General features: G+C 38.8%; 1 protein-coding gene across 7 annotated transcripts in view; it reads left to right on the top strand.

The window, feature by feature from the left end:
* The window catches only part of LRBA (LPS responsive beige-like anchor protein), a 558,473-nt gene that overhangs the window by 194,389 nt on the left and 350,274 nt on the right, over positions 1-13,810 (top strand). For all 7 annotated transcript variants that reach the window (XM_048847356.2, XM_048847351.2, XM_048847357.2 and 4 more), the window contains exon 36: positions 6,475-6,583. In XM_048847356.2, coding sequence (XP_048703313.2) covers positions 6,475-6,583 — 109 coding nt within the window. The remainder of the gene's footprint in view (positions 1-6,474; positions 6,584-13,810) is intronic.

Genomic DNA, 13,810 nt, shown 5'->3' with positions numbered 1-13,810 from the left:
AAATAAATTGGTTAGTCTCTAAGGTGCCACAAGTACTCCTTTTCTTTTTGCGAATACAGACTAACACGGCTGTTACTCTGAAACCTGTCACATATGAGAAGTTGCATACCAATAACTCTTGTTCTTTGAGAGTGTTGCCTCTGCATATTCACATTCCCTACGTACTTTCTTCATTTATTCAGTCTTAGGTCAAGAATTCCTGAAATAGAGAAGGAATTGAGGGGCACTTTCTTTTATATTCTCTGGAAATACTCTGTGAGTGGGGAGGGAGAGGCCCCAATGGACACTGCATACCAGAAGATTCTCGAGGCTTGTGGGACAGATGCAAATGGGAATAGGCAGAGGCAATATTTTTGAACATAGTATTGGTGGGAGATAATAGTTTAGGTGTAGTAGGTACAACTGCGAATCTGGCAGTCTAAAAATGTTCCTTCAAACAAATATTTTTAACTTCCATCTCCGTGTGATACTCATGACCAGTATCAATACTTATTGAAATGGGAAAGGGCAAAGTATTTGTCCCATGTATGCCAATGCTGTCAGTTTTAAAAATCTATAAGGCTAGTTCCCTGACTGAAGAATAGTTCAAAGGAAATATTTTCAAGTTCACAAAATGGATATTTGAAAAACATTAGCGATGTGTTTAACCCTTCTCTCACCTCACAAAAATTCTATAAAATCTTTGCTTCCATATCCCTAGGACAATATTTAATATGCTTAAAGTTCATGTTGATAAGCACTTATTCTAAACAATGATTTTCTGTTGTTTTTTTACTTTTGTGTAAAAGTAAAAACTTAAGTTGAAATGTTTCCATTATGGTCTCAGTCCAAATTGTAAGACTGCTTTGAGTCTAAAATTGTCTTTTTTAAAGGCCAATATAAAAATAACATTTAAAGTCAATTGTTAGAAATCTTCTGTTAGAAGTGCTAGCATACTGGAGAGGTAATTCTCATCCAGCTTCATCCATCAGAGTGGAGACTGGCTTGACCTCAGTTAGTTCAGCATGTAATACTAGAGAGAGATCCAAACCACAAATCACTATACAATCTTGAGATTCCTTAAGACCAGCTGCTAACAAAGCAAAGCAAAGAAAAGAATGTACTTAGTGAGAAGTGAAGAAGCAAAGGAGAAAAGATGGATGAACTACCAGCTGAGAATAGATTTCAGAAAATGATATTCCACTCATGCAGGCCAAAAAGGTGTTACAGTGAAGAAAATAAATGTGTATCAGTCCTGAGGCCTGGTAATACTTCTTTTCAGCCACTATTATAAGAAACTGCTTTAAAGCCATTAATGTTAAGACTTTAAGTCTGACAAACACTGACATGCTGTTAATGAAAACTGGATGACCAGATTCTGTAATGAAAAACATGGGTGTGTGCCCAGGCAAGGTTGGGAGGATGAATGTAGAAAGAAGGGTACTGGAAAGAGGAGAAAAGCGTGTTCTTTCTCCTCGCCACCTCCTTCCTGCCATTCTCCTACTGTGGAAATCAGGACACATTATACAGAAGAGTGGTAGAAAACTATACTTGCTTATCAATGTCCCCTCTGCTGTTTTCTTCCCATCCCAGCTCCTTTACTTCTTTTTTTTTCTGCCCTGTTTTTAATTTAACATTTTCTTCAAGTCCTTCCTTTATTTCCAGTTCTTCTTTCTCTTTCTACTGTTTTAATTATTTTTCATCTCTTAGCCTCTATTTTCTTCATTTTTTTCTCTACTTCTTTTCCCATCTCTCCCCATTTCAGTTATCGCTTTCCTTTCACTCACTTTTTTTGTTTTTTACCTCATTGTTTTTCTCCCTCCTTTTCTCCTTCTTGCCCTCATCCTTTACTGCATACAACCATTCACTCATTTCCTCTCACCCATACCAGTGCAGACACCTCTCACTTTCTTGCCCTGTGGAATAGAGCCTGTAGAAGCTCAAGAACTGTATGTGTGTGGGGTGAGGGGGGAGGGGAAGACATGCATGTAAAGGAGGAAGGAGAGGGCAACTCAAGTTTTTGAGTAATGCAAAAAAGCCTCAAAATATTGTTGAGCATACAATGGCTGAGAAAATCTATAATAATGTTGCCTTTTGCTTTGAGTGCCATGTAGTTCTGGATTACTACCAACCCCATTTCTCACCAGAAGAACTAGGCTTCACCTGCCCAGAACATTTCAGTATAATCAGACTTCTTAAGATCAAGCAGCATATTTTCCTGAGATTCCAGTTTTAACTCTCCAGTGTTCTTCAGTACAGTAACAAAGGTTATTTGACTTGGAATGGGGAGATTTGGATATGACAAACACTAGAACCTGAAGCTGTTTTTGGATATTATAAAAATATATATACAATGAAAATGTTTTTGTGCTTTATACAGCTTAATCCAATATACCAAATAACTTCAGAATGTAATGTTCTTGTTTGAAAATAAAGTGTGAGTTTACTCTGAAAAATAATTAAAAATTGCATCATAGTGTTCTGTTTGTGCTGCAGTGACCTCTGGAGCAAACTTGCAAAGATACCACTGTGACCAGCAGCTTGATCATATCTTTCCAACAGCAAATCCTACAGACTTCCACCTTTGATCTAAAAGTCCAGATGAATTACTTCTGGCTATTGCATAACGAATAATAAAGATTCGGAGGAAGAGGGCTCAAATTCTGTCACCAGTTAGTTGTTATACTTTTGTAGCACCATTGTCAAAATAGGGTGTATGTTTATTCCTTCTAAAGCATGAACAGAACTGTTTATGCATTTTCAATAGCAGGGCAAAATTATGTGCTCACTTTTACACCTCTGTAACCTCATTGCCTTGGAATTGGAATTTTGTTAATTCTTTTGAAGCATTAAAAGGGATAAAATGTGCATTACATAGCTATGGGTGTATTGGCTCTGCAATGCTATTGGGATTAAAAAGCGGTGAAAACTTAATTTTTGTCATTAATATAAGCAGAAGAATTCACACAGTGGCAGATCGGTTGAATAAAAAGCTCTTTTTACAGTCACTTATTGGAGTAAAATTGATATTCAAAAACAAGAGAAGGTAAGAGAAATTGAAATATAGGTCTCGCCTTCCCAGCTGGTATATATATGTAAGGAATCCTCACTATACCCCATCTGGGAAGGTGAAACCATGCTCCAAACAGCTTCACATTTTCAATTTTTTTTCCCTCGGGTTTTTTTTTATTTAACATGGCAACAGTGATTTTGAACAATTCAAAGCAACCCAGACAGGCTCATTGCTCCTTACGGTCTTGTCTCCGGGACTTCACCATCTTTAGAGCTCTTCTTCCAGGGCTTCTCAGCCCTCTTCATCTGAGAGTTTGCCCCAGCGGGATCCTGGTGTCTTTCTCTCAGATCATTCACATGATGGGTGCAGAGAACCCCTTCCCAGGTCTTTGCCTGCTCCAAGTTTCTTTCATCTTCTCCCCTGGCCCAAGGGCATTAACCAATGCACTGAAGTGTTAAAATAGGCAAAGAAGATTTTTTTTCAGCTGAGCATACAGATTTGATGAGGCAGAAGCAGAGATATGAGGAAAGGCTGTCCCAGTTTCTGGAGTTGCAGAGAGAGATCCTCAACAACAGGAGAACAATTAGAAGGAGACAGAAGAGGCAGCCAGTGTCAAATAAGCATGGATACATCAACTTGTTTTTTTTTTTTTTTTTTTTTTAAGAATATATCAGCTTCTCTTTCTTGGCTGTTGAAAGACCAAGATGTTTCTCCTTCTTTCTTCTCCTATTCATTCTGATGGCATTAAGGCTAGGGAAAGTAACATTAGTTGCTCCAGTCTGTTTGATCAGTGCCCCACCCCTATAGCCTTATATGTATTGATGAGTATGAGGAACACTTCTGAGACCATTGCTTTGCTCACAGAATGTGAGCAAGCCAAATGCCTAGAAATACGTATGCAAGTTTTGTATATTCAGAAGGGGATAGTGAGTTAGAGTTTAGATAGAATGTGAACTTGAATAAGTTATTTTATCTCTCACAAAGGCACCTTTTGTCTTACATGTGTGATATTGCATTGATGTTTTCTGTATTGTAAACACAAAATGTCACAAAATACATTTATCATAGTGTACTGTATTTTTGACACAATTCACCTATATTCTCTGCTGGTTCGTATGGTGCATGCTTGAAAGAATTTATATCTCCTGCCCCATTGTACATCATTGTATAGCTAATTTTAACTTGATAAATTCCTCTTAACTAATTTAAAAACAGAATCTGTATGAATGTTTTTAGTAACAATATATGAACTCACTGCGTAATTGGGCTGTAATTCAACCATGAGCTTTGCTACCATTCATAAACTGCTCTGAAGCTGTGCTCTTAAAGTTTATGAAGGCCTCAGAAATGCTAGATTGAATTACAGCTTTATTTGCTGTGTAAACTAGAACAGCTATATGTCTTAGCGTTTAGTTCATGAGTCTGAGGATGTTTTGTAATCCTTAAAATGTTACTTATAATTTAATGTAAAGCTTCCATTTTATAGACATTCTTTATAGATAGAGCACTACCAAATTCACAGTCCATTTTGGTCAAGTTCACGGTCATAGGATTTTTAAAATCATAAATTTTATGATTTCAGTTATTTAAATCTGAATTTTCATGGTTTTGTAATTGTATGGGTCGTACCCCAAAAAGGAGGGGTGTGTGAGTGGGGGGGGGTTGCAAGGTTACTGTAGGGGGGTTGCCGTACTGCTACCCTTACTTCTGTGCTGCTGGTGGTGGTGGTGCTATCTTCAGAGCTGGGAGGCCAGAGTGTGGTGGCTGCTGGCTGGATCCCAGCTCTGAAGGCAGAGCTGCTGCCAGCAGCAGTGCAGAAGTAAGGATGGCGTGGTATGGTATTGCCACCTTTACTTCAGCTTTGCTGCCTGCAGAGCTGGACCCTCGGTCAGCAGCCACCACTCTCTGGTCACCCAGCTCTCACTGCAGCAGTGCAGAAGTAAGGGTGCTGTGGTATGGTATCGCCACCCTTACTTCTGCTCTGCCGCTGATGGGGTGCTGCCTTCAGAGCTGGGTGCCTGGTCAACAGCTGCTGCTCTCCAGCCGCTCAACTCTGCAGGCAATGCGGAAGTAAGGGTGGTAATACCATGACCCCCACCCCCACCCCAAATAACCTTCAGTGTCTCTATAATGCGTTTTTCATGGCTGTGTATTTGGTAGGGTCCTATTTATAGATGAGGGAAGAACAGTGCATTTTATAATTACTTTATTTTTCATGTATTAATTACGTTGGGTGTGTATAGGTAAACGGACGTATTTGGATGTTTGTCGTTACAGCCCCCTGAAGCAGCAGGCTGCAATGGGCTTGCCTGCCTCAGTTTCTGTCCTTCATAGTGCCCAGTAACTCCACACACAATTTCTTGCCTGAATAATAACTCTTGTTGGGGCTGGTTGTTACAAAAAACATAGGGCAAATAGTCTGTAACAAGAGTCCCAAAAATACTGTCCATTTGTCATACCCCATTACATGTAGTTCTTAAAATCCCATGATCTCTACTTCATTGGCAAATTGCATATCACACTCTGGTATTTTCTGTCACATCTGGGCTCTTTACCGGTCCTTTCCTGTCCTTCTGCAAGGGCAGCTACCCCAGCCCTTCTAGGTGGAGTGCAGCCTTACTCTTTTCAGCAGGAACAACCACAGCCTTTCTGCTGGGACTTCATTCTAAGCAGGAGAGCATCCCTCTTTCAGTTGTCCCTCAGCCCTCTCTGGCCTTCTTACTCCAGCATGGAGGTGTCATCAGGTAAACCCTTTGCTGCTCCCTTGCCTTCAGCCCTTTGGATTAGAAGTCAGCAGGTAACTATCTCTGCTGCCTTCTGGCCCTCATTCCTCTGGCTTGGGTTAGGCTGAGGGTAGCAGAGCAGCACGTGTACCTGCAACCACCTATAGCTTCCTTTATGGACCAGCTACAATCTCCTGCTCTCCAGCAGTTCTGAGCTACTGATCTCTCATGTAGAGAGGTCTCACCAGCTCTTTTCCTGACTTTGTTTGTTGTCAGGCTCTGCCATTTATATGTTGCAGATGCCCTCTCTTAAGCCCAGTTGGGGTCAGCTGGTGAGTCACAGGTGCACTATCCTACTCTTTATTTATGGACCAGTGTGATCCTACGACAATGTTTGTGTCAGGTGTTGATTACCATTCTTAATATTTGCCGTGTCATTTAGTATGTGCATATGCATACGGGGATGTTTTCTTACATTGTACATATGTATATTTGAAGCCAAACAAACTTGCACTTTGTATTGTGATTGGAGTGTTTTCCAGTACCTCATGTTGATAACTTTTTGAAACACGTTTTCAGTAGGCTGCCAGAAAACTGCAGATCAGTTGTTTACAAAATAATTTTGTTCAATTTTTTTGTTAAAATAAGGTTGGTATTTTGGAACAAAGCTCAAACATTTTGTATATAAATAGCCTCTTCAGATACTAGTTTTTGGAATTCATAAGCACTGGTTAATCTTTAAATATTTTATGTCAACAGATTGCTGAGCCAAACAATGAAGGATCATTTAGTAAGAGTGGCAAATGAAGCAGAATTTATCTTAAGTAGACAGAGAGCAGAGGATATTCACAGACATGCTGAATTTGAGGTAAGAAGTAAAAAACCTTGTGTGCCAGAAAATGCTAAGGAAGTTCAATCCTGCAAGATGTTTGGGAGGTATTACGTGATCTCAAGTCCCACTGACTTCAGTGGAAGTACAGAATGCTCAGAAACCTGCAGGAGTGCTCAGCATCTTGCAGAATCTACAAATAATATTGTTTTTTGGGAGGAGGAAGGTGGGCAAAAAGGGAGTCTCTAGCATACCAGTACTTTAGTCACTTACATCAAGTAAATAATAGTGTAGTGTTTTGTGTTAATGAAGCTTTGTAGCATCAAAACTATTTTAATAAAGGGTCATAAATCAAGATAAAATTCACAGTTAAAAAATTCCTTACCAGTGTTAACTTATATCAGCAAATTATATGGTTTGCTTATTTAACTCATCTGGGATCATTTTTAAACAATTTCACTTTTTCATGTGGCTCAATACAGTTTTGTTGCATTGCTATTTTTGTCACTCCAGGAGAATTTTAAAATAAAATATAAACATATATATTCATAGAACTATAACAAAAAATGCAAATCTTATTTGTAACTCCTATTTAACCAAATCTGCAGTTTTGGAGCTGCACTGCTTAAAAAAACCACACACGAAAGAACTCTGTTAATTATGCCATTGTTTAAAAAAACAAACAAACAAAAAAAACCAAACCCAAAACTTGTGATATCTCATATATAGTTTCAGTTCTGCTTAAAGGGAACTTAGTCTTTTTTCTGGAATACCATATTGCTTGTGGTTTTGTTGTTAAAGTGAAACATTAAGTGTATGAAGGCATGCTTCTGTTTAATGTATTTCTAAGCTGTTTGTCTCTTAAATCTTTATTTAAATAAAATACTCCCAAAGATGAAAGCATATTTATTTTAGACCGTGCTTATGTCTGAAGGTCATCTGTGTTGGACCCAAGATTCAAGCTGTGCGTTGTTTAGTAACATATCTGCACTTCATCTAGGCCTAGATACCTCCTCCTGCAAACAAAGATGATGTAAGATATCTATAGGACCATTCTGTGGTGGTGAAATAGTAGGCATGTTTCATTTATTACATCAAGGCAATCCAGGGTTTGGCGACAGTCCTGTGGAGATGAAAACTGCATCTTTTTAGTTCAGTGCCTGATAATCATTGGAGTGGGACATGCTTGACATTTTATGATCTGGATTTATGCAGAAGCTCCATGCATGACATGGTGTCATTGATTAGAAGAACAGCTCCCTTTTTTCTCCAGCTGCGTACTGTACGAAAAGAGTGAGGGTGTGGGGAAAGCTATGTGAAAAGCATTGGGCCTTGTCATGCAAATATGGGATATGAATGAATACACTGATTCAATGGCAACATCACCATTAACATTATTTCTGTCACAAAACACCTTTTTTATGGTGTCTGTCAGGAACGTATGCTGAGCAAGAACTTTATTTTTAGTATAGCTTATGCCTGATCTCTCTAGGACAGCAGTTGGCTGACACTTAGTTGATGTTGCTTTGAATCTGTGCTATCTCAGTATGATGGCTCGAGGGGTTTAACTCATATCATCTTGAACTTAACCAGGAATTACGTTAAAGCTGTCTTGTTTTGTTTATCAGGGTTAATTTTGTTTCAGTGCATCTGCTGCTGAAAGATGTGTTAGAAAAATCTAACTTTATAGGATCATTTCTGTATATGCATAAAAATAATACAGCTATTAGAACTTTTGGAATTCCGTAACACTTAAATGCCAGATTTAACATCAAACGTAAATGAATTATGTGGCACACTTCAATCAGCTTTGTAAGCTTTCTGTGGAGGAGAAATAACTAGCCACACACAAATGCACTCCTCTTAGAACATCCATCAAAGTTCAGAAATCCCAGAATGGCTTGTCACGTTTGTGTCATGGATTGATCTTCAGACTTTTTGTGTGTGTAGTGCACTGTGCTATTGCTTTAACAGACCAGGAAAATGAGCAGATGTGTATAATAAAAACTCCAAGAAATGGAAAGACTAAGGAATGTTGTGGCAAAGTAGGTTAGTCCAACAGTATTTCCCTTGAAGAAAGATAGACTCAAGCCTGGTTTTAATCACAAGTGAAATTATTTGGCAAGATTCCACTGTAGTCACTTATCACAAAACTGCCACAGAATTTGGTGTGAATGGCAGTCTGTTCAGAAAATGTTTAGCACTGGAATAGGTCAACTGTTTCTGGTCAGGACTGAGAGATAGTGGCAAACCTAAATGGGGAAGAATGCCCAGTGTATCATAATGAGGGAGAGGAATTCACAAAATGTTGACAACTTTGAAAGGATTTGCTGTCATTTTTTTATTTATTTAGATGGATAAACAATAGAAGGAACATTCCTACTTTTATTCTTAGTGCTTCTGAAACAACTTACAATAACCTTTAGTCATCAATAGGCCACCTCAAAAACAGCTTTTAAGGCTTTCTGCTATGTTCCTACCACTCCTCACTCGTAAATCTTTACCTTCCCAAAGCCAGGAAAAAGAGATGGGCATTGCAATGTGCTCTGAAGGTCATCAGATTTCTCTATCCTGGAACCAAGACAGAATTTTCTGTGGAATTATTTTCAGAAATAGAAGGTTTCATTTTAAAAAATGAAGGCTTCCAATTTCAGTAGAAGCCAAAATTTCACTCCCACCATTTAAAACTTTGTGGTCTGATTCCTGGAGGGTTTGGTGTCTTGAGGAAGGAAAGAGAAGGATTGTGAGAGGAGATTGATAATTAAATAAAGTATATAGTATTAGATAGTCACTGGAGGCAACCGCGAGAAGAGGCCAGGCAAGGAGCAGAAGCAGAGGGGAAAGCACAGACACCAGGGTAAGAGAGGAGATATTGTTCTGCTGCATGAGTCCAATAATGTCGGAAATAATTAAACAATCAATTTGAAAACACATAGAAGATAATAAGTTGATAAGTAACAGCATGGATTTGTCAAGAACAAACTGTGTCAAACCAACATAATAGCTTTATATGACAGGGTAACAAACCTTGTGGATGTGGGGAAGCAATAGATGTGGTGTATTTTGACTTTAATAAGGCTTTTGATACTGTCTCGCATGATCTTCTCATAAACAAACTAGGGAAATACAACCTAAATGGAGCTCCTTTAAGGTGGGTGCACAACTGGTTGGAAAACTGTTCCCAGAGAGTAGTGATCAGTGGTTCACAGTCAAGCTGCAAGGGCATATCAAGTGGGATCCCGTAGGGATCAGTTCTGGGTCCGGTTCTGTTCAATGTCTTCATCAATGATGTAGATAATAGCATAGAGAGTACACTTATAAAGTTTGCAGGTGATACCAATCTGGGAGGGGTTGCAAGTACTTTGGAGGGTAGGATTAAAATTCAAGATGATCTGGACAAACTGGAGAAATGGTCTGAAGTAAACAGAATGAAATTCAACAAGGAAAAATGCAAAGAATTCCAAGTAGGAAGGAACAATCAGCTGCACACATACAAAATGGGAAATGACTGCTTAGGAAGGAGTATTGCAGAAAGAGATCTGGGGTCATAGTGGATCACAAGGTAAATATGAGTCAATGTGTAACACTGTTGCAAAAAAAGCAAACATCATTCTGGGATGTATTAACAGGAGTGTTGTAAGCTAGACATCAGAAGTCATTCTTCCGCTCTACTCCATGCTGATTAGGCCTCAACTAGAGTATTATGTCCAATTCTGGGCACCACATTTCAGGAAAGATGTGGACAAACTGGAGAAAGTCCAGAGAAGAGCAACAAAAATGATTAAAGATCTAGAAAACATGACCTATGAGGGAAGATTGAAAACACTGGGGTTGTTTAGTTGGAGAAGAGAAGTCTGAGATGGGACGTGATAAGTTTTCCAGTCCATAAAAGGTTATTACAAGGAGGAGGGAGAAATTTTTTTTCTCCTAAGCTTCTGAGGATACGACAAGAAGCAATAGGCTTAACTTGCAGCAAGGGTGGTCTAGGTTGGACCTTAGGAAGTTTTTTTCTAACTGTCAGGGTGGTGAAGCCCTGGAATAAATTGCCTAGGGAGGTTTTGAAATCTCCATCATTGGAGATTTTTAAGAGCAGGTTAGACAAACACCTGTCAGGGATGGTCTAGATAATACTTAGTCCTGATAAGGGCCTGGACTGGATGACCTCTGAAGGTCCCTTCCAGTCCTACCATTCTATTATTCAGAGGTGGAGTGTAATGGAGCATGTATCATCTCTGTAGATGTCAAGTTCCAGATGTTTAGAGGGATTGGGATCCTAGTATGTGATCCTTTCTCCATTATAAATACAGAAAGAATTCCTTTGCCGACGAAGCAGCAAGTGAACGCTGCAGAAAGGAGTAGTGACAGAGGTTATAGAATGAGGCATGTGAACAATTTTGCCCTCAGGATCAGGAGAAGCTAAAGAATCCAGGAGTCATTCCTCTCTTTGGTGACTGGGATCATTTCCTCTTGGCCATATAAGAATCTGCTTTGGCCTCTTCTGGGTCTGCTCCTAGGCAAATGGGAGTTGTGAAGGAGACATAAGGAAAAGGAAGACAATAGAGATGAGAGATGGGTGTGTGGGATAAGGCTTTCTTTGGCTGTAAAAGGTCAACAGAGACCAGCCCATTTTCCTGTGCTCTTTCTGGTCCTCCTCCTTCACCAACAATGTTCCTTTGTGCTCTGAGAAGATATATCTATGGCTATGTAGATCTGCATAGGGGTGCACAGAGGGAGTGGAACATACACACATCTTACAGTTTAATTAAGCCTCAGACATGAACAGTGAGGTGATATTATCATTATCATTATCCTCATTTTACAGATGGAAGTGGTGCTGGTGCTCGGGCTTGAAGTAGTAATAAAACACATGATTTCCATCATCAGCAACCCTGCTATAAAAATTGTTCCAATGCCCATGGCAGATAGGGAAACTGAAGCACAGAGGGTGTGATTGCCCAGTTTATACAGTGATAGTAGAAATATTATAATCACATGTGTGGCTTAGGGCCACAAGTGCCACTGAATGGCAATGCGCGCTGTGCTCAAAGGTCATGTAGGCATTTTTTGAAAATTTCACGCTGAGTAATTGTCAGAGCTGGGAATATTGCCCAGGTTTCCTGTTTCTCACTCCTGCGCTTTAACTGTTAGTTACATGCTTCCATCCAGTCCTCCTTGTGTAAGTAACCTTGAAAATCTGGTGATTTGTGTTCTGTCTCAGAACATTTATTTGTGCAGGCTGTTGCAGGGTTGGGCTTTGGAGGGTAATCAGATTTGGTATTGGGCAAGTTTTGTGTTCCACTGTCTAATTTTGCTTTGTTTTATAACTTATTGCCACAGCTACTGCACCCTTTTTATTTTTCTATAAATCTAAATAACTATGTACCCAAGGGCTGTAAGCAGGGAGGCAGTATTAAACCCTAGAGGTGTACAGGTTTCTGTTTTTAGCATTCGTTTAGGTCAGTTGGGTGACACTACCACATTTTGACAAAATTCCATGCCACCACATTTCCACTCAAATGGTCAGCATACAATATCTTAGTTCATCATTCCTCCAACAACAGATCTTTCATGGCTAGAAGATATCTATGTGGGGAACCATGGGATCAGAACGGGGCACTTTATAAAACCATTCATAATATTTTTGTCAAAATATTGCAGATTGTGAGGGTGTGCATGGTCTGAGTAGTAGTGTAATACAACCCTCAGATATCTAAAACACTAATCTCTGGTGTTTTTCATTCAGTCAGTCTGAGCAATACAGTGACAATCTTTGACTGGCCAATCATTGTATCAGGGATGCAAACTGCTGCCCTTTAAAATACTGCACCTCTCCCCACCCCCTGCCAAGCCTTCTCCCCCCAGCCCCGTGCTTTTACTGGTTTTAGTCCTTTAAAAATGTTGAGTGCCATTGTAACTTTTTTCTATTTTTTGCTCTCATGAACTTGATGGTAGTCTGCATCATAGATGGAACTGCAAAAACTAGCGGTCTGATTATTACTGGGTTTCTGTTGATTAACTGAGAATTTCACATTCAAATTTTGCATTTCTTATAAATCATGTTAGGCAGCTAACTTCTCTGCATGATTTCCCTTCAGTAATTAAATCTAGTATTTCTAGCTGCTGTAAAATTTGTTGCCCTTTTCTGTTCAGTTATGTTTTCTCATGCGTAAAACGTAGACTTCCTCACAGTTTGAATTCTTCTTCAGTACCAATTTATAGGACATAGTTTAGCTGTAATAAACTGTGACTGTTTTACTTTATGGGTCATGCTGAAATACCAACCTTAATGTTAATAAGAACAGTATCTTGGCTAAAGTAATATGCAAAGCTTGCCTGTTTGGCTTTCTTCTGGTAATTTTGATATTTTGTTTTTCTTTTGGCAGAAAGCTAAATTTGGTAGTTCTGATGATTCACAATCATAAGTATTCACCACCCTTTGCTCTATTCATGTAGCTAAGCATGAAATGTAATAAAGGATGTTCTTTTGTAACAAGGGAAATAACGAAAGGAATTGGAAGCCAAGCAGAATAGCCTTAATTCAGTGAGTGTCAAGGAGCCCAAGAAGGATATTTGTGAATCTTTTTCACTTGTTTCAAATTTCATTTTTTTGTGTCTTGGTACATCTGGCAGGTATTTATGGTAACTGGTAATCTACATACACAACATGCACCTTTTTTGGGTTGGGAGAAGGGGAGTTTATCCTAATTATATAGCTATACTCTCCATATAATTTCCAAGGTTAATTTTTAAAATTAAAGCTGCTTTATTATAGTATTTTTATATCAAGCTGACACTTTGAAGTGAAGGATTGCATTTCTTTGCAGCATCCTGGCATGCAAGGGTCTTCAGTGCACTAAATGACAGTGACCAGATTTGTAGAAATAAAGTATTTAGAAATACTTTTAACTAACTAGATATTCTGAACAGTAATGTGGGGTCTTATCTATTTGCAGGTCCAGTTTGAATAAAGACTATGTAGTACTTGACACCCAACTGTCATACTCCTTTATGTTGCCACATTGTGTTATTGCAAATGTAGTTTCCTGGGAATAGGACATGTTATCACACCCAAAAGTATGACATCACACCTTTCACTGTGAATCAACTTAATTCCATCTCAAATGTACAGCTTTAAATAAATAAATAAATAAATAAATGCTATGTTTTGCATTGGGTAGTTTAAGCATTATAGCTCCATCTGTCAGAAGAAGGACGAAAAAAGTATTTTGACCCTATTCTTAATGTTTTACTTTTGATGTTACATTA

Source organism: Caretta caretta, chromosome 4 (assembly GCF_965140235.1).
Source record: "Caretta caretta isolate rCarCar2 chromosome 4, rCarCar1.hap1, whole genome shotgun sequence".
NCBI lineage: Eukaryota > Metazoa > Chordata > Testudines > Cheloniidae > Caretta > Caretta caretta.
Note: the sequence above shows the minus strand (reverse complement) of the source record. Positions and strands in the feature narration are given on the sequence as shown.